The sequence below is a fragment of the Vicugna pacos genome, chromosome 25, assembly GCF_048564905.1.
Source record: "Vicugna pacos chromosome 25, VicPac4, whole genome shotgun sequence".
NCBI lineage: Eukaryota > Metazoa > Chordata > Mammalia > Artiodactyla > Camelidae > Vicugna > Vicugna pacos.
Window position 1 is genome coordinate 18,893,769 of NC_133011.1, and position 23,124 is coordinate 18,916,892.

At 33.4% G+C, this 23,124-nt stretch overlaps 1 protein-coding gene across 3 annotated transcripts in view; it reads right to left on the reverse strand.

Moving 5' to 3' along the window:
* CSMD3 (CUB and Sushi multiple domains 3) overlaps positions 1–23,124 on the reverse strand; it is a 1,005,695-nt gene that overhangs the window by 443,376 nt on the left and 539,195 nt on the right. For all 3 annotated transcript variants that reach the window (XM_031691263.2, XM_072949624.1, XM_072949623.1), the window contains one exon: positions 7,369–7,472. In XM_031691263.2, coding sequence (XP_031547123.1) covers positions 7,369–7,472 — 104 coding nt within the window. The remainder of the gene's footprint in view (positions 1–7,368; positions 7,473–23,124) is intronic.

Here is a 23,124-nt window from a genome sequence, read left to right on the forward strand (position 1 = left end):
CATCATCTGCATTTGATAAGAATTTTGAAAAGAACAATAAATCCACTGTTAAAAATTTCAGTTTTTTTTTGAGGCAACTGAGGTCAAATGACAATGAGCTTAAAGTTCTCAAAAGAAGAAGTTATGCAGGAAGTGAAGGACTGTGGCATGTTTACAAAGAGGTTCTTTTGAGTTCATTTAAAAAAAATGTATGGCTATATTTAAAATACACAGGGGTTTTCCTCTTAGTACTTAAAATTACATAGTAAAGATCATTGCCCTATTTCTTCTTATTATGAATTTTGCAAAAACATTATGTATATATATATTTATATATTTATATATTTATATATATTTATAAGATTACAAGGCCTGCAACTAAATAATTTGTGTGTGCATATGTGTGTGCACACTTATCTCATAGTCTTATGGTTATTTAAACGTAATGTATTCTTTTTCTTTCTCTCTCTTAGTTCTCCTATACTCTCACTAAGGGACCAATTTAGGCCCAGTGATTGAACAGTCTAAAAGGTAATGGTCACAGAATAAAGCTTTAACTTTTATTCCTACTGGAGATGTACTCAGTGTGAACTTTGAATTTGATGGTATAGGAAACTCCATTTGGGAACTTGATATTTTTTTGAAAATAATAATTAATAACCATTCTGTGTCATTAATACAATAATTTGCTCTATAAAGAGAATGTTGACAGTTATATCAGACTTCATGATTATCTACATAGTTTTGAACATTAGAACAAATTATGTGGTTCAATCATATTATTAATTTTTTTAACATCAGGGATTTTACAGATTACTACTTAATCCCAATAAATGCACTCTTTTATGTTTACCTGTTCTAGTGGTTGGGTATTAAGACAATAATTTTGATATCTTCCTTCTGTGTTTTATTGGATTAGTATAAATTTGTATGTCTATAGTTTTCTACCTATAGTTGTATAATATTAATTAGCTCACAGATTCATTAAAGCAGTGGTAAAGGAGGATATAGCATCTATGATCTGGGATGTCAGTTGTACAAGATGACATCTAAATTTGATCTGATGCTGAGAAACTAAGTTACATTTAGTGGCAGATACAGTAAAAAAGGCTTTTAAGTAACATTCTTCAGTCAATTGACTAGCTAGCTTGCCTTTCCCTGTCCATGCTTTGAAGAATCTAAACCTGAAATCCATTCCTCTATCTTAAGCGGAAAAAAGTAAATATGTCCAATCACATACATGTTTTATAGTTTTATTTCTGAAGTACATATGATGTGATCTATTACACATGTAGCAGATAGGTCTCAAAATGTGTGAGGATCATTCATCAAATCTGCTATATTATCATTAATGTCCAAGAAACTTCAACTTTTATAAAGTGTCAGAAAAGGAATAAATGCATTTATTATTTAGGAAACAATAAATTTAAAGATCAAACCAGATTTTATGTTGTATCATGTGTCATATGCCTGTAGGCCCAGGAAGGTACTGCAAAGGTTCTTAGAAGCACATGTGAAAAACAATACAAAGTTTAGGGGCCATGAGAATCTATGCCCTCTCTAAAAAGGGCAGACAAGAGTTCCAACGACTTTTTGCTATGTGATAACGCAGGCCAAGTGTTGCCAGTCTGTCAAAAGAAATAACAAGTTCAGACTTTTATTTATATATATATATATATATATATATATATATATATATATATATATACACACACATATAATTTTCATTTCTTTAAAACACTGTACAGTTGCTCCTTGAACAGTATGGGTTTGAACTGCACAGGTCTACTTATACATGGATTTTTTTCAATAAATACTTCAGTATTACACCATCCATGGTTTGCTGAATCCATGTATGTGGAACCACAGATATGGAGGGCTGACTACGGAATTCAGGGACCGATAAATTGTGGCATTCATGGCAGGTCCTGGAACAATACCCGCAGATACTGAGGGATGACTGTACCTCCCAAAAAACAACCAAAAAACATATTCACTGTTCAGACTGATCAGAGTAGCTCTGTGGCTGCAAATTTATCATACAATATTATAGCAAAATGAAATCCAAACTCTCAGATACAAAAACACAAATCTAGGAGGAATTATACATTATTCCTGGAAGATATTAGTCTAATATAGTGAAATATCTACCGGACACATAATCCTGATGAAAATGCTGAGCATTTTTATGAGGATGGAACTGTTAAAAATAAAGTTACGACTTGTGGTTGCCAGGGGGGTGGACGGTGGGAAGGGATAGACTGGGATTTCAAAATTGTAGAATAGATAAACAAGATTACACTGTATAGCACAGGGAATCACAGAGGAAAAAAATGTGATAATGAGTGTGTATATGTCCATGTATGACTGAAAAATTGTGCTGAACACTAGAATTTGACACAACATTGTAAAATGATTATAAATCAATAAAAAATGTTTAAGAAACATAAAGTTACAAACAACTTGAGCAACATAACCAACTATCTAGAGCATGTAAAATGCCAGCCCTTTTGTCCATCATACCTTAGGAAGCACAAAGTGGAATTGTAGTAGGCTCAGAGATAAACAACAAAATTGTAGTTGATCAATGATATACATGTAATGGGTAGAGAAGAGAAGATAAATGGGACTGATGTCCAAGGGTCCCAAAGTGCTACAGGAAACTGAGCCTTACCTCTTAAAGGGCTCATGTGTGGTCTCAATTTCCCTGAAACCCAGTGAAATAACAGGGTTGAAAAGTTGCCAACATTTATATGTGAAAGAAATCTAAAATCATTAGCTAGAGAGGTGGAAGATAGTTGAAACATTCTCCAGAGACAGAGGCGTTAGCAGACACCATTGTTGTATTCCCTTCCTAACCTTCTAGCACAGGAAGGAGAGTTCAGATGCAAGGATGAGTGATCATGGCATTGTCCTGCTTCATTGCTGAAGCTGGAGAGCTCCAATGGTTGCAGCATTCCCCACAACTCCCTGTCTGGGATAGGTGAGCATGAATGGTTGTGGCATTCTCCTGCTCCCTAGCTAAAGTCTGCAAGTGCAAGGAACTATGACACTCTCTTATCCCCTGGCTAGGGCTGGTAACCACAAGAAGTTGCAGCATTCTCCCACTCCCAACCTAAAGCCAACATGCTTGCACAGACAAAGCACCATCTTGCTGCACTGCTGTAGTCTGTGGGCATGCACAGTCATTTCTCTCTGACTTCCTAAAGCAAGAGAGCAAGCACCACCCCCTACACTCTCCAGCTGTCCAATTAAAGCCAGAAGATACATGCTATCCACACAGAGGACACCCCTTGATTACCTGGCCTTGGTGGTTAAGGGGGCTGGCATTTTGAAGTTCCATGGGACTACAACAATTAGAAAAACAGTTCTTGGCAGGAAACCACGGCCATGGTACTGCACAGACAGCAGACTGAAATACAACCCCAGTCTTCTTGTGAAAGGAATCTATTTACTTAGCCTGGGCCATCAACCTAAGAAACAGGCTTCAGGTTTCCCACATATCTAGAGGCAAAGGAGGCAACATAAGCAGAGTATCACCATCTCTGTGCACGCCCTTGACCTTGCTACAGCTTAATGAGACTCCCCAATAAGAAGCTTACACACTTGTCAAGAACCTTGATTTTTGCAGCTGTCACCTAGGGGATACCTTCCGATCTCAGGTTTGGAGGCCAGCTGGGATTACAATTACAGCCCCTCAGGACTGTATATATCTTCAAACTTTAAAAGCTTCTGACTGAGGGTCTGGCATCAAATCAGCCTGAAACTAGGTGATTACTGAATTCTTTTCCTTGGAACACTGACAGGTCTTGGCACAGGCAGAATAGTAAGGGCTTTCCAGGAATAAATAAGGCAATATAGACAACCAAAACAATTTAAGATACAACAAAGAGCTGTAGTAGGGTTGGATGAAAAGGATCATCATCTACACAAGGTCACCACTTCAAGACTGAGAGAAGTAGCAGTTTTGCCTAAAATACAGTAACAAACACAGAGAATTAGACAAAATGAGGAGATAGTATGCCCCAAACAAAAGAACAAAACATAATGTCATAAAAAGACCTTAATGATATGAAGATAAGTAATCTACCTGATAAAGAATTCAAAATAATGGTCATAAAAGTGGTCACTGAATTCAGGAGAATAATGGATAAACAGTGAGAATGTCAACAAAGAGTTAAAAAATATAAGAAAGAACCAATCAGAGGTAAATAATGCAATAACATGAATAACATAAATGAAATGAAAAATACACTAAAGGGAATCAACAGCAGATCAGGTGCTACAGAAGAATGATAAGTGATCTGGAAGACACGGTAGTGGAAATCACCTAACCATAATAAAAAGAAAAAAAATTAAAATTCAGGATAATTTAAGGACCTCTGGGACAATATCAAGCAAAATAACATTCACATTTTATGGGGATACTAGAAATAGAAGAAAGAGAAAAAGAGAGAAAAAAAGTTTGAAAAAAATCCTGGCTGAAAACTTCCCTATCCTGGAAAGGAAACAAATACCCAGGTCCAGGAAGTACAGAGGCCCAAACAAGATGAATCCAAAGAGACTTACAAAGAGACATTATAATTAAAATGTCAAAAATTAAAAAGCGAACACTAAAAGCAGTAAGAGAGAAACAACTAGTTATGTAGTGGGAAGCAAATATTTTCAGCAGAAACTTTGCAGATCAGAATGGAGTGGCATGATATATTCAAAATGCTGAAAGAAAAAAAAATCCTCACAATTAAAATACTCTATTCAGCAAGGTTATCATTCAGAACTGAAAATGTGGCAGTTTCCTACACAAGCAAAATCTAAAGGAGTTCATCACCACTAAACTAGCCCTACAAGAAATGTTAAAGAGACTTCTAGAAGCTGAAAAAAAGGCACTAATTAATAAAATATATGAAAGTAAAGTTCTTACTGGAAAAGGCAAATGTATAGTAATGGTAATGGATCAATTATAAAGCATGTATGAAGGTTAAATGACAAAGGTTTTAAAAGCAATTATAACTACAGTAATTAGTTAGAGGATACATCAAATAAGAAGATATAAAACATGATGTAAAAAACAAAATGTAGAGGGGGAATAAAATATAGTATTTGTAGAATGCATTTGAACTTAATTGACTGTTGCCTTAAAATAGACTGCTGTATATGTAAATAGTTATATATGAATATTGTGGTGACCACAAACCAAAAACTTATAATAGATACACAGAAAATGAAAAGCAAAAAAAAAAAAAAAAAAAACACCCAAACATAACATTAAGGAAAATCATTAAACAACAAGGGAATAGAACAAGAGAAGAAGAAAGAAACAGAGAAGAACTACAAAAAAACCAAACAACAACAACAAAAAAACCCCAGAAAATAATTAACAAAATGACAATAAGTACATACCTATCAATAATTACTTTAAATGTAAATGGATGAAATTCTCCAATTGAAATACACAGGGGACTTAAAATAATAAAAACAAAAACAACAACAAAAAACAAGACCCATCAATACGATGCCTACAAGAGACTCACTTCAGATTTAAAGGCACACATAAACCAAAAATGAAGATATGAAAAAAGATATTCCATGCAAATGGAAACAGAAAGCTGAGAAAGCAATACTGTAACAAAAGACAAAAAAGGGCATTGCATAATGATAAAGATGCCAACCAAATAAGAGGATATAGCATTTATAAATATTTATGCACCCAATATAGGAGCACCTAAATATATAAGGCATAAAGAGAGAAATTAAAAGTAACAGAGTAATAGTAGGGGACTTTAAAACCCCACTTACATCATTGGATAGATCATTCAGACAGAAAATCAATAAGGAAACATTGGTCTTAAGCAATGTCAGTCTTGATGAAGTTAAAAGATATATACAGAACATTCCATTCAAAAACCGAAATATTATGCATTCTTTTTAAGTGCACGTGAAACATTCTCTAGGATAGATCACATGTTAGGCCATAAAATTTAAGAAACTGAAATCATATGCATCTTTTCCTATGAACAAGATATGAGACCAGAAATTAATCACAAGAAGGAAAGAGGAAAACACATAAAATTTAGAGACTAAACAACATACTACTTAACAGCCACTGATTCAACAAATCAAAGAGAAAATTAAAGAAAAATACTTGGAGAAAAATTAAAATAAAAACAACTTTCCAAAATCTTTGCAACTCAGCAAAAGCAGTTCTAAGAGGGAATTTCACAGGGATACAGTCATACCTCAAGAAATAATTTTGTATGGAGACAGATGGTAATTAGACTTACTGTGGTGACTATTTCAATATATATAAATATTGAATCACTGATGTACACATGAAACTAATATGCTATTGTGTGTCAATTATGCTGCAATTAAAAAATACACACATGATAAGGGCATTACTTCTAGAGTTGTCTATGCTGAAAAAGTTTTAAATATTATAGCAGTAGTTCTCAAACTTTGGTATGCATAAAGATTATATGATAGAAACTATTAAAATGTAGATTTGTGGGGTCCAAATACCAGACACACTGATTACAGTAATTCAGATATGAGGGTCCAGAAATCTACATTTTAAAAAGTGCACCAGGTAATTGTGAAGCAAAAGATCTTATTTTTGAGAAACATCATATTGCTAAAGCCTGAACTACAAATCAACAGTTATGAAAGGAACTCTGAGAGAAAGTATATCATATGCTTTTGAGGTTCATCACAGAAAAAACAATGTACTTCCTTTGAAACATTTCTTCTTGCCACTATAAGAGGTAGATTATTGGAATGGATAGCCAAGGATTGGGCAATAAATAAGTTCCTAACATTTCCCTTTTCTCAATATATATTCATTCTTTTAGCTGCCATTAAGAACCATATGTGGTCTATCTTAACTAGCTCAACTCTGAGAGTTGTTCATTGCTAACTATTCAAGTGTCACACCACTAATAAACTCTCAACTTCAGATCTTAATGGCTAGGTATGATTAAATCTCCATTAAATTAGCAGCACTCTCCAGTCTTTAGTAACAGTATTAGTGTCTCTGGGATCAATTTTATACTTGTTTTTTCAGTCTGTTTTAAAATTCTGTGGGGTAAACGTGTTTTCCAAAATAAGGCCAATCAGCCACTCTAATTTCACTCTAGGCCTCATCTCCACTGGGCTCCTTTCTGGCAATGGATTCTAAGTAACTGTGTTTGGATCAAGTATCTTAAGCTTCACTGAAGAAGGACTAATAAATATACCATATGCAGCTTGATGGTAAGGTACTATGCTTATGATGATAGGGTACTATGCTTCTTCTGTTGGTTGTAGTGGGAAGGATCAACGGGAAAAAAAATAAAGGTAAAATATCATAAAGACCTGATAGGCTGAGTTAAGAAAGAAACATTGAGAACTTACACTTGGAGCACCGTCCTTGGGTCGCCAACTTCGCCCCCATCACCAATTGTCAAGGTGTCATAGCCAATCTCCAAATCAAATTCTTCAAAATTTATCTGGATAACCTAACAATAAGCAGAAACAAACATCTCAAATATATATCATTATATAATAATAATAAACAAAAAATAATGGCAGAAAAACATTAAAAATGCACTTCAGACATACTGTATATCTATATATCTATAGCTACCTATATATGAATTTCATACCAAGGTAGGAGATCATGTGAAACTATTCCTAATCATTATAATTACAACATAATTTTTATTTGCTACACTGTATCTTCTGTAATAATTCTTCAATGAAATGGCATGGCTTCTGTTTAAGAACACTCTAATTTGAGGCATTTGAATGCGAATCTAATTTGAGAAGGCTTTATAAAAAGTATATGTAGGTGGAGAGTGATTTTTCATATATTTGCATATATTTTTATAAGCGAGCATGAAAAAACAGTGTACTATTTCCATTAAATAGTAAAGCTTAAAAAATGTTAGAGCTAAATTTGAATCTATATCACTAGATTTAAAGACATCAGGTTTATTTTTGTATATCCTTTTTTAATGTATATTTTCACTGAAGTATAGTCAGTTTACAATGTTGTGTCAATTTCTGGTGTATAGCACAATACTTCAGTCATATAGGAATATACATATATTTATGTTCATGTTCTTTTTCACCATAAGTTACTACAAGATATTGAATATAGTTCTCTGTGCTACAGTATATATAACCATGTCGTTTATTGGATTTTGTGAGAATCCTCCTGTATGTCAAAACAAGAGACACCCTGCCAGAGTTCAGTAGGTGTCCTGTGCGATTCAATAAGTTTGTAGATATAATTCTTGGTGTATTTGTGGGAGACGGTGAGCTGTGAGTCTCTCTACTCTACCATCTTGGCTCAAGCCCCCTATTTTTATATATCCTTTGGTAACAGAATCCATCACATATATTACACTTTGCTGGCAAAACTTGGAGCACAATTCTTTGGGAGGCACATTACACCATGACAAATAATTTAATATCATTTCTCACCAAAATAGACTCATACAAACATTTATTATTTATATATCTATGTAAAAATGCAAATTTAATTAAATTATAATTCTTTAATTAGGAACCTGATATAATATTAAAGAATAATATAATTAAGAATCCATATAAGTAGGAATTACATAAATGTCCCATATACAATCATGCCTTGAGCAAAAAATAATTTATGATAAAGTATTATTGAACATCAGATAAAGAAAATGAATGCCTGAAGGTACTAAATAGTACTACAGAATGAATGAAAAATGCTTTAAAATTTGAAAAAAATATTATTTTAAAATAATTTTTATAATTATGTTACTTTGGTATCATAAAAAGAAATTCTTTTAAAAAATCAGAGATTTCATGTCCTGACTTTATTAAGATTTATAACAAAAAAAAATTGACTATGTCTACTTGACTTTTCAAATGAATTTTTATTACCATTGACTAAAGCAATTTCAGGTTTAAATATAGAATATGGGAAAACGTTGAATTTTACATGGCTACAATTTTTTAAAAAATGTTTCTCTGTTCTACAATGAGTTAAATATAAGTACCTCAATTAGTAAGTGCCTATCAATATAGTTTTAAGTTGTTCTCCATTATTTTGTTATTATAAGTGCCATGGTTGTGAACAATATTAAATATTTTCTGGTTCAAATGTACAAATGTATCTCTAGGTTATATATGTACATATGAGTGAAATTTCTGGATAATTACAAAGCAAAAATTCAATTTCCTATTATTGTGCCATATGGTTTAAAAATTATTTTACTAATTTAAATGCTCACAACTTATGTACACTAGATTTCATTATTTCTACCAATCTAGAGGGTTTTAAAAGGGATTTTTTTTGCATTTTCTTCATTACTAATTAAGTTGCATATCTTTTCATATGTCTTGTTTGTCATTTTTGTTCCTTTTCTGTAAATGACTTGTGGTATTTTGGCTACTTTTCATTTGGACTGCTTATTTGCTTATAACTGATAGCAGGAATTCTTTTTATCAGTGATTTCCAACATTTATCTTTTATAGCACACATACAAAATAATAATATTTAAGACACAATGAGGCAAGCAGATGAAGTTGCGTGTAATGGAAGTATTTTGCCCAGGCCCTGTCCTGTCTCACAGAAAGCTAAGATATGTATCTCAGTTCTACCTGTAACTCATTCATAATACACCATGCACCAATATACCATTGAGCCTGGCTCACCAGTTGAGATTTGTTTTACATATTCTATATACTAATCTATTATATGTTACATGTGCTGCAATATTTTCTTCGAGTTTATAGCTTGCTTTTTCACTTTCTTTGCTAAATCTTTTGAAAAGAAAAAATTATTACTATTACTAAAGTAGGGCTTGTTAATCTTTTATTTTATATTAGTACTTTGGCATTGCTTATGACCCAAGGTAATAAAGACATTTTCTTCAAAACCTAAATTTTTGGCAATTAAATTTTTGTGCGTGTGTGTCATTTTTTTTTTTTTTTAGATTCCACTTATAAATGATAACATATGACATTTTTCTTTCTCTTTCCAGTCCACTTCACTCAGAATGATGATCTTCAGGTTTTGGCAATTAAATTTTATAGAAAGTATGAAGCACGTATCTGTGGTGGGCAGAATTCTAAGATGGCCCCCAAAATTTATGCCCTGCCTACCCTCAATGTAGATAGCCTGTATAATTCCCTCCCTCTGAGTGTGGGCACAACATATGACTATGATGGTATACAAATCTCCTGTTTGGGTTACATTTTACAGATAAAATGAAGGGAGATTACACATGTATTTAAGGTTTCTAATCAGTTGACTTAATCAAAAGGAGATTATCCTTGGTAGGCATCACCCAATTCAGAGTAGTCTGATTAAAATAAGGTTTAGAAGTGAGAAACAAAATAAATCAGAAGAGATGCTTTCCTGTTGGCCTCTCCAAAACAGAGGCCCATATGGCAAGGAACAGTGGGTAGCCTTTAGCAACTGAGGACCTCAGTCCTATAATCATAGTAACTGGATTCTTTCAACAGCCAGTGAGCTTGGAAGAGGTCCCATAGCCTCAAATAATATAACAGCCCTGGCCAATACCCTGAGAAGTACCAGCTATCTGTGCCTGAACTCCATTCCCATGGAAACTGTCAGATAACATTTATTTTGTTTCCTGCTGCTAAATTTTGGCAATTTGGTATGCAACAATAGAAACTAATAGCATTTCTTTCCTTTTTTTTTTTTTTGAACAAGAAGCTGCCTCAGTACTTTTAACTGAATAAAATAGTCCTCTTTTCCCCAGTAATCTGAATGACAAACTGACATATATCAAAATTCTATATATAAGGATGTTGGATTTAGGGCTCTAGATTCCGTTCTCTTGGTTAGTTTGTGTGTCCCTAAACTAACACAAATTGGCTTAGCTATTTGGCTATAAAATAAGACTTTATCTTGTAAGTCAGATATGCCATTTTTTCTATATATATTTTGAAAATCTATTCTATTATTGTTATTTTAAATGAAGGTTTTTTTAAATATTTTAAATTATTTCATTGTTAGTATATAAAATGAAATTTATTTTGCTTATTGGTCTCATATTTAGGTGACTTGATAAGACTTCCCTATTACTTAAAAATACTTGCAAATTATCTTTTACTTTTCTATATAACAATCATTTTTTTTGTAAAGAACAACTTTGATTCTTGCTTTTCAACCTTAGTCTTCCTTTCTTTATATTAACTTCTTCGTATCTTTGGTATAGTTTTAACTGGAATGAGTGATAGTTGGCCTCATTAAATTGTACTTATTTAAAAGGAAATGCTTCTAGTGTTTCACCATTAAGAATATTATTGAGGTATATATATTTTAAAAAGATAAGGAAGATTTCTTCTCTGGTTTTCCTTTGTGGTTTAGTATCAAAATTTTATTGGTTTCATCAAATAAGGTGACAAGTATTTATTTTCATTTCTATTATGGAAGAGCTTCTAAAATAATTCTGTAAAAAAAAGAATAAATAAATAAATAATTTTTAAAAATTCTGTAAAAACACCTGAGCCTCTTCCTGGGGGATCAATAGTTGACTGTTTATTGCTTGTTTAATTTATTCTATAGTTGCAGAATTATTCAGGCTTTTGGGGTTTTTTGTTTTTGTTTTGAGTCAAAGTTGGTTTAACTTTCCTAGAAACATGTCAATGCTGAAAAAAGTTTTCAAAGTTATTATCATATAGTTACTCACTTTCTTTTAGTCTATTTTGGTCTATCTTGTGTCTGTACTTTTGTCCTACTTCTGTTTCTAATATTACATTAATATGTTTGCCAGTTTTTATTGTGGTAACTATGTACAAAAGAAAATTTCAATTTTAACTATTTTAAGTGTACAGTTCATTAGCATTAACTGTATTCACACTTCTATGCAACCATCACCACCATCTTTCTCCAAAAATTTTTCATCACACCAAACGAAAACCCCACTACCATTAAGCAATAAGAATAACTCCTCATTTTCCACTTTCCCCCATCTCATGGTAACTTCCAATATACTTTGTCTCTACAAACTTGCATATTCTAGATATTTTATATAAGTGGAATAACACAATATTTGTCTTTCTGTGTATGATTTACTTCACTAAACATAAAGTTTTCAAGGTTTATCTACATTGTAGCATGTGTCAGAACTTAATTTCTATTTATGGCTGAATAATATTCCATTGTGTGTATACACATAACTTGATTTAAATCATTACTCCATTGATAGAGACAATTAGAGTGTTTCTATCTTTTGCTTACAGTGAATTATTATCTATTATATAGATTGCTGTGCAAATATTTGTTTGAATCTCTGTTTTCAATTATTGTGTATATACCTAGAAGTGAAATTACTGGGTCATATATTCAACATTTTGAAAACCTGCCAAGCTGTTTTCCAGAACTTCTGAACACTTTAAATTCCCACCAGCAATCCTCGCTACGTGTTATTTTCTATCTTGTTTTTATTAAATCTGTCCTACTAGGTGTAGAATGGTATCTCCCTGTAGATTTAATTGCATTTCTCTAGTGACTAATAATGTTGAGCATCTTTTCATGTACTTGTTAGCCATTTGTATATTTTCTTTGGAGAACTGTCTATTCAATCACTTACCCCTTTTTATTTATTTATTTTTACCACCTTTAAAATTAGGTCATTTGTTTTACTGTTGCTAAGTTGAAGGAACTCCTTACATATGCTAAATATTAATTCCCTATCAGATACATTATTTGCAAATATTTCCTCCCATTGTGTGAATTGTCTTTCCACTCTTGTGATAGTGTTCTTTGATGCCTCAAAGTTTTTAATGTAATGCAGTCTAGTTTATCTATTTTTAAATTTTGTTGCCTGTGCTTTTGGTGTCATATTTAAGAAAGCACTGCAAAAATCCCAGATCATGCAATTTTTTTCTCTATATTTTCTTCTATGAGTTTCATAGTTCAAGCTCTTAAACTTAGGTTTTTGATCTGCTTTGAGTTAACTGTTGCATACAGTGGAAGTAAGTGTCAAATTCCATTCTTCCACATGTGGCTATCCAATTTTCCAAGCACCACTTACTGAAGCAACTACAGGCAAACCTTGCTTTATTGTGTTTTACTTTATTAAGACTGGCAGATACTGTGTTTTTTACAAATGGGTGGTTTGTGGTAAAACTCTGTTAAAGCAAGTATATCAAAGACATATTTTTCAACAGTATTTGTACATTTTGTGTCTTGGTGTCATGTTTTGATAATTCTCAAATATTTCAAACTTCATTATTATTATATTTGCTATGGCGATCTGTGCTCAATGACCTTTGATGTCACTATTGTAATGCCTTTGGGGAACCACAAACTACACCCACTTAAGACTGCAACTCTAAACGATAAATGTTTTATGTGTTCTAACTGCTCCACCGATAGGCTATTCCGGCATCTTTCTCCATCTCTTCAGGCCTCCTATTTCCTGAGACACAACAGTATTGAAACTAGGCCATCTAGCAACCCTACAATGGCTTCTAAGTGTTGAATTGTAAAGAAGAGTCCTACCTCTGTCACTTTAATTCAAAAGCTAAAAATGATTAAGCTTAGTGAGAAAGGAGTGTCAAAAAGGCTGAAAGCTAGGCTTCCTGCATCAGTTAGCCAAGTTGTAAATGTGAAGAAAAAGTTCTTGAAGAAAATTAAAAGTACTACTCTAGTGAACACATGAATGATAAGAAAGTGAAACAGCCTTATTGCTGATATTGAGAAAATTTTAGTGGTCTGGATAGAAGATTAAACCAGTCACAACATTCTTTTAAGCCAAAGCCTAATTCAGAGCAAGGCCCTAATTCTCTTCAAGTCTATGAAGGTTCAGAGAGGTGAGGAAGCTTCAAAGGAAAGTATGATGCTAGCAGACGTTGGTTCGTGCGGTTTAAGGAAAAAAGCCATATCCATAAAATACAAGTGCATGGTGAAGCTGCAGGTGCTGATGTAGGAGCTGCAGCAAATCATCCAGGAGATCTCGCTAAGACAAATTAATGAAGGTAACTACACTAAATAATAGATTTTCAGTGTAGACAAAACAGCCTATATTGGAAGAAGATGCAATCTAGAACTTTCACAGCTAGAAAAGAGTCAATGTCTGGCTTCAAAGCTTCAAAGGACAGGTTGACTCTCTTGCTAGGAGTAAATGCAGCTGGTGACATGAAGCCAATACTAATTTACCATTCTAAAAATCCTAGGCTCTTAAAAATTATGCTAAACCTACTCAGCCTGTACTCTTTAAATGGAAAAACAAAGACTGGAAACAGCACATCTGTTTACAACATTGTATACTGAATACTTTCAGCCCATTGTTGAGACACACTGCTCAGGGAAAAAAAAAGATTCCTTGAAAAATATTATTGCTTATTGACAATGGTCTCCCAAGAGCTCTGATGAAGGTGTACAAGACTAATGTTGTCATGCCTACTAACACAACATTCATTCAGCAGCCCATAGATCAAGGAGTAAGTTTTACTTTCAAGCCTTATTATTTAAAAAATGTATTTTGTAAGGTTGTAGCTGCCATAGATAGTGATTCCTCTGATGGAGGTGGGCAAAGTAAATTAAAAACCTTCTGTAAAGGATTCACCATTCTAGATGCCATTAAGAACATTTGTGATTCATGGGAAGAGCAAAATATCTACATTAATTGGAGTCTGGAAGAAATTGATTTCAACCCTCATGGATGACTTTGAGAGATTCAAAACTTCAGTGGAGGAAGTCACTGTAGATGTGGTGAAAATAGCAGGAGAACTAGAATGAGAAGTGGAGCCTGAAGATGGGACTGAATTGCTGCAACTTCATGGTAAAAATTAACAGATGAGGAGTTGCTTCTTGTGGAAGAGCAAAGAACATGAGGAATTTTTCTTGAGATGGAATCTATTCCTGGTTGATTGTTGAAATAACAACAGAGAATTTAGAATATTATATATGCTTACTTGATAATACTTACTTTAGAATATTATATATGCTTACTTGATACTTCAGTGATTGAGAGGATTGATTCCCATTTTGAAAGAAGTTCTACTGTGTGTAAAATGCTATCATTGCATGTTACAGAGAAATCATTTGTGAAAGGAAGAGTCAATCAGTGAGGCGGTGTGGCAAATTTCATTGGTGTCTTATTTTAAGAAATTGCTACAGCCCCCTCAACCATCAGCAACAACCACCCTGATGAGTTGGCAGATAACACTGCAGCAAGACCTTCCACCAGCTAAATTATTATGACTCACCGAAGGTTCTGATCATGGTTAGCATTTTTTAGTAATAAAGTATTTTTAATTAAGATGTGTACATTGTTTTTCAGGCATAATTTTACCTTACACTTAGTATACTGTAAACATAGCATTTTTTAATCTTTTTTATTGAGGTATAGTCAGTTTACAATGTTGTGTCAATTTCTGGTTTACCGCACAATACTTCAGTCATACATGAATATACATATATTCGTTTTCATATTCTTTTTCACCATAACCTACTACAAGATACCGAATATAGTTCCCTGTGCTATAGAGTATAAACTTGTTTATCTATTGTATACATATCAGTTAGTATCTGCAAATCTTGAACTCTCAATTTATCCCTTCCCACCCCCTTCCCCCCAGTAATCATAAGTTTTTGTTTTCTATGTCTGTGAGTCAGTTTATGTTTTATAAATAAATTCTTTTTTTTCCTGTAGATTCCACATATGAATGATATCATATGGTATTTTTCTTTACCCTTCTGGCTTACTCCACTTAGAATGACAATCTCCAGGGCCATTCATGTTGCTGCAAATGGCATTATTTTATTATTTTTTATGGCTGAGTAATATGTCATTATATAAATATACCACAACTTCTTTATCCAGTCATCTGTCAATGGACATTTGGGTTGTTTCCATGTCTTGGCTATTGTAAATGGTGCTGCTATGAACATTGGGATGCAGGTGTCTTTCTGAAGTAAGGTTCCCTCTGGAAATATGCCTAGGAGTATGATTTCTGGGTCATATGGTAAATCTATTTTTAGTCTTTAGAGGAATCTCCATACTGTTTTCCATAATGGCTGCACCAATCTGCATTGCCACCAAAAGTGTAGGAGGGTTCCCTTATTTCCACACCCTCTCCAGCATTTATCATTTGTGGACTTTTCAATGACGGCCATTCTGACTGGTGTGAGGTGATATCTCATTGTAGTTTTTGATTTGCATCTATAAAAATAACTATTAAATGCACTGGGAAACAAAAAAAAAGTGTGACTTACTTTATTGTGGTGGTCCAGAACCAAATGTACAATTTCTCTGAAGTATGCCTGTATTCTTTCCCCATTCAGTGTTTTTGGCACCTTTGTCAAAATTAATTGATCATAAGTGGGAAGGTTTATTTCTGTGTTCCTTTAGCTTTTGTTCATCTGGGAATATCTTAATTTCTCCTTCATCCTTGAAGGATAGTTTTGATAGATTTTTTTGGTTGAAATCTTTCATTGTTTAAAGATATCATCCTACTGCTTTCTTGATAGAATATATTTAGGTATGGATCTCTTTGAGTTTATCTTACTTGGACTTTGTGAGCTTCCTGGATGCATAGATTCACGTCTGTCTCAAAGTTTTGGGCCACTATTCCTTCAAATGTTCTTTCTGTATCTTTATATCTATCTTGTCTTCCTGGGACTTCTATAATATATATGTTAGTCTGCTTGACTATGTCCCACAGGTCCCTTAGGCTCTGTTCACTTTTTTCATTCTTTTTTTCTGTTCTTCAGGTTGAATACTTTCAATTGTCCTATTTTCAAGTTTACTAATTCTGTCTTCTGCTGATCAAATCTGCTATCTGTAGTAAAACTGCAGTTAATTTTTAAAAATTTCTGTTATTATCTTTTAAAGCTCCAGAATTTCTATTTGGTTTCTTTCAATACCTTCTATCTCCTTATTGATATTCTCACTTTATTCATATATAATTTTCATGGTTCCCTTTAATTTTTAATTTAATTTAATGTCCATGCTTTCTGAGCATAACTAATACAGCTCTTTTAAATCTTTGCCTAGTAAGTTCAATGATTGAATGTCTTCAGGGATATTTTCTGTCAATTTATTTTGTTCCTTTGAATGGCCATACTCTCCTGTTTCTTTGCATACTTTGTGATTTCTTTGTGGTTGTTGAAAACTAGAGATTTGAATAGTATAATATGGTAATTCTGGAAATCAGAGTTCCTCTCACCCCGGGGGTTTGCTATTCTTGATTTTTGAAGACTTGTGTCCATTCAGTGTTTTCACTAGAATTTCTTTAAATTCAAAGAGCTAACCCCTCCTCCTCTTTTAGTATGTTTGGGCTGCTATAACAAAATACCATAAACTACATGGCATATAAACATTAAACATTTATTAATCACAGTTCTTGAGATGGGGAAGTCCAAGATCAAGGCACTGACTGATTTACTGTATGGTAAGAGCAAGCTTCCTGGTTCACAAAAGGCCATGTTTTTGCTGTAACCTCACATGGAAGAAGGTTTAGGGAACTCTCTGTGGTCTCTTTTATAAGAATACTAGTCCTAGTCAGGAGGGTTCCACCCTCAGGACCTCCCAAAGGCCCCACCTCCTAATAGCAACACATTGAACATTAGAATTTCAAGCTATGAATTCTGAGGGGACAGAAACACTTAGATCAGAGCAACACCTCTCTCAGTATTTGAGGATTGGCTCAATGCTGGGAAACTCTTTAATACTTAGCCAGGCTATTTACAATTCTATCTTAGCCTTCACTTGCTGCCTTCACTAAGCTGATAGATCAGCTAGTGGTGAAAGCTTAGGGTCTTCTCAGGTCTGTATGAGCATGTGTCTTGCCATGGGTATGCATGTAACTTTCTAAATTCCACCATATACTCGAGGGTTTTTGGCTGCCCTAATTTCCCAAAGAAATCCTCTGTTTATTATCTGTAGTAACTCAGTTATGCTGTCTTGCTTCTCTGTGTTTAGTTATATTTAATAGTAAGCCCATTTTTACAGGGGCTTAAGCCATCAGAATTTTGAAAGTCTTAAATTGGGTATAATTTTATTCATTTTCTGCTAACTGAATCCAAGGGTTACCACCAAGCTGGAGCCAATTTAACATTTTTTGAGGCTTTTAACTAAATGCTAAAGTTTCAAGTTCAGCTTCTTCACCTGTTGATCCAGGGTGACCGGGTCCCAGTTTTAGTCTCCCAGCTCCAGAAACTTATTGCCATCTGCCCCAAAGAAAACCAAGCATTCTTTCCATTTCATCTCCTACTTTCATTTCAGTTCACTGTTCTTTTCATTATATATGTATAATTGTATGTGTTTTTGTACAGTATGTATGCATAGTCTTGTAGATTTCCTTTGTTTTACTATAATTCAACAATGTACTGAAAAAATGTGTCTTGTATTTTAGTGGGAGGACCTTTCAGAGTACCTCACCTGTCATCTTCTCAAAAAAGAAATCAGATGACTCACTTTACCTCAAATCATTTCACAATAGATCCATGAGTTAAAATTAGGGAATGTCTCCTATAATATGGCCTTAAAAACCTAAGAGGTTTTAGACACAAATTTGGAATCTAATAAGTGACTTACTGGTTGATTGCTAATTCTATACCAAACCTTTGATAGTCACTGATGTTTAATCATGTTCTAATGGAAAGATATCCCTTCTTGGATTGGAAGAATTAATATTGTTAAATTGGCCATACTACCCAAAACAATCTATAGATTTAATGTGCTCCCTATCAAATAACCCAGGACATTTTTCACAGAATTAGAACAAATAATCCTAAAACTTATATGGAATCCCAAAGACCCAGAATTGCCAAAGCATTACTGAAGAAAAAGAATGAAGCTGGAGGAATAACCCTCCCAGACTTCAGACAATACTACAGAGCTATAGTAATCAAAACAGCATGGTATTGGTACAAAAACAGACATATGGATCAATGGAAGAGAATAGAGAGCCCAGAAATAAACCCACATATTTTTGGAAAATTAATCTTTGACAAAGGAGGCAAGAACATACAATGGAGTAAAGACAGTCTCTTCAGCAAATGGTGTTGTTCTCCCAACAAACTGGACAGCAGCATGTAAATCAGTGAAGTTAGAATACTCCCTCACATCATAAACAAAAAATAAACTCAAAATGGCTTAAAGACTTAAACATAAGACAAGACCGTATAAAACTCTTACAAGAAAGCATTCATAGGCAAAACATTATCTGTCATGAATCTCAACAATGTTCTCTTAGGGCAATCTACCCAAGCAATAGAAATAAAAGCAAAAATAAACAAATGGGACTTAATTAAACCCATAAGCTTTTGCACAGCAAAGGAAACCATAAGCAAAATAAAATGACAACCTATGGAATGGGAGAAAATATTTGCAAAAGATGAGACTGACAAGGGCTTAATCTACAGAATATACAAACAGCTCATACAACTTAATAAGAAAAAAACAAACAACCCAATCCAAAAATGGGCAGAAGACCTAAACAAGCAATTCTCCAAAGAAGACATACAAACGGCCAATAGGCACATGAAAAAAATGCTCAAATTGCTAATTTTCAGAGAAATGCAAATCAAAGCTACAATGAGGTATCATCTCACACCAGCCAGAATGGATGGCTATCATTGAAAAGTCCACAAACAATAAATGCTGGAGAATGTGTGGAGAAAAGAGAACCCTCCTACACTGTTGGTGGGAATGTAGTTTGATGCAGCCATTATGGAAAACAGTATGGAGATTACTCAAAAGACTAAAAGTAGACTTACCATATGATCCAGCAATCCCACTCCTGGGCATATTTCTGGAGGAAACACTAATTCAAAAAGATACATGCATCCCAATGTTCATAGCAGCACTACTTACAATAGCCAAGATACAGAAACAACCTAAATGTCTATCAGCAGATGACTGGATAAAGAAGTTGTGCTATATTTATACAATGAAATACTACTCAGCTATTAAAAAGAATAAAATAATGCCATTTGCAGCAACATGGATGGGCCTGGAGATGGTCATAATAGATGAAGTAAGCCAGAAATACAAAGAAAAATACCATATGATATCACTTATACGTGGAAACTATAAAACAAAAAATAAAAAACAACAAAAACCCCACAGATGAACTTATTTACTAAACATAAACTGACTCACAGATATAGAAAATAAACGTATGGTTACCAGGGAGGAAAAAGGGCAGAAAGGGATAAATTAGAAGTTTGAGATTTGCAGATACTAATTAGTATATATAAAATAGATAAGTTTCTACTGTATGGCACAGGAACTATATTTAATATCTTTTACTAACCCATGATGAAAAAGAAGAAGAAAAAATATATGTACATATATGTATGACTGAAACATTATGCTGTACACCAGAAATTGATACAACATTGTTAACTGGCTATACTTCAATTAAAAAATAACAATTAAAATAAAAAAATAATAAAAATTACAATTTCTAAGTAAGTTCTTTGATGTTGCACATATGCTTCATGTCTTAAATAGTGATAGCAAGTGAAACTAATTTCTGAAATCTGACAACTAACATATATTACATCAATTCCTTGGGGAAAACACATAGAAAACATGGATTGATATAAGGTATTTTATCTTCCATGGTAAAATCTGTACTTATTTTGCATCAAAATAAATCTGAAAGCTGACGAAATTTCTCAGTATTTCTCTAGTTTCTGGTCCCTGTATTGGACACTTTGTACCAACATGATTAGTACCACAATCAAATGAACTTTGATGATATTTAACTAAACAAATTATTGATGCTTTAATATTAATACCAAGCTATTTACATTAGTGAGACAGGATAATATAGATAAGGGCACAGGCAAAGCTCGGATTTAAGTCCTATCTCTGTCACAAAAATATTATATTATTTTAAGGAAATCTCGTAACTTATAGAAGTGTGTTTATAATTTCCAATGCCTAAGGTTGAAGTTGGTATTCATTAAACAAAGTTTGTAAAACAGAACATACTATGCTTGATATACAGTAGGCCTTCAATAAATGGCAGTTACTATTAGCTATGAGAAGTTAATCATCATAAAATTGATGTTCACATCTGTTCACAATGGATCTTGAGGAGTTCTTTTTCTAGCAATTCCACTGTGATTTAAAGAGTAGAGTTTCTTCCCCAAACTCTCTGCTGCTAGAAATTTATCTTTTCTGGCAGCAGTTTTTCTCTAATATGTTCATTACAGAGTCACTATAATTCACTCTCTTATTAACAAGTATATCTCCACTAGGTAAGAAAACTCAGAATGCATAATATATGCATAAATACAAAATGCATAAAATGTAAGCTTTGCATATAAAGCTGAAGGTATGCAATGCCATATTATGCAATCAATTTGACATCTAATTAAAGCACTTACATTTTCATATACTTTCCAGATCTTGGCGATCACAGTCCAATTTGAAGACAAGACATAAACAAGATAAATACAATACCCTGTGTTAAGTGCTTTGATATATGGACACATAAAGTTACCTGGGGGCAGAGAGTTGCCCAATCCAATTAAAGAGCAAAATGGAAAGATTTACTCAAGGAGAGAATTCCAGGTAGTGCAAAGGAAGGTAAAGATGGGAAGTGGAGAAGAACACTGTATAAGAGAACATGAAAAACGAAAGCAGTGAAAAGAAATACTATTTTTGTTTCTTTAATACAAACTGTGAAACAGGAAGTGATGAAAAGGAAGGCTAAAGACAAGAGGTAGGAGCTACATCATTTTAAGGGCTTCAAGCTTTATCTTGTAAATGAGGAGCAGCAAATAATGAGGTTTTTTTTGTTTTTAGCTAAATATTCCAAAGCTTTTCTTGCCACAATTTGCTGTCCATTCTAAAAAGGACAAATACAATACGTTAAATTACACCTCAAAGTGATACTTATAAAATGTTGTCTATATTCCTATCCATTAAGGACAAGAAAAAAATCTAAATTGTTCATTTTGTATTCTCAAAGGAGTTACCACAAGACAGTAGAATGAAAATAAACCTCACTGACAAAAACAGAACAGGTTCATGTTGACCTCAGAAATCCACTCCACCCAGAAATCCACAAACACTCATAGCCTTGCCAACACTACCTTAAATTCACTAGGACTACTCTTACTGTGCCTGTTTATCAGTAGTAACCAAAAGAACCCCAGACTCTGAGGTCACTCTCATTTCTAGCACCCTAATCCACATAAGGCTCTGTAAATCCCTTTTGTCCTCTTTTATCAGCAAATAATGAGTTTTAAGTAGAGTGTTGACAGGGTTTTTTATTTACTTTTCATATGCTCACTTTCATAGCAGGAACAATCTGAATTTGAAGTGAAGTAGGGCAGAGTCAGAGAGAACAAAGGCCTAAACTTGATCTGTGAAAGTAGGGGTAGAGAAAAGTGGACTCAATCTAGATTTCTTTACCCCAAATAAAAATGATTGTAGTCATTTTCCCCCTTTTCTCTTTTCATACATATAAAAGCACTAGTCAAAAGCCCATTCAAAAATCTATGCCTCACAGGACTATTTTATCAAATTGTATTGATTGTATTCGGCATAGTCTAACTCAGACAAAGCAGAATATGCAGCACATTTGTTTAAAAAAAATCATTATATTTTAGAATAATCCTAAATTTTGACTGGTTTGTGATATTTATTGTGTGTGATATGTGTGACATGGGTATATGGAAAATTAGTGTTCAATAACTCTTTAATTACTAATCATCTTAATTTTCCTATTTTTGTGAAAAAATATGTAAAGGTAAATTTACACGAAATTTTTGAAACAAATGTTGTAAAAGGCTTAAATATGACATATACAAATTCAACATTTATTTATTTGAAAGTAATCTCATTTTAGAGGAAGACATTAATCTCTTCTATCCTAGAAGGATTACACACTGTAATATTATACTGATATATTTTATTACAGAAGATAATATTCCAAGACTCTGGACTAGACCATTCAAAAATGAGAAGTGCCAGCCTAGAGAATTCCCTAGGTTCATCCACTTTGCTGCCAGCATGAGGTTAACAGTTTCAAGTTGTACAAAGGCTCATATTTTAGAGACAGGGGAGGAGAGGTGCCTGGAGACACAGTAAGATATTGATGGAATTGATAAAAGCTTTCAGCTTTGTTTTATTTTTCTATGTCTTTTATATCTGCGCACTGGTCTTCGCCTTTAGG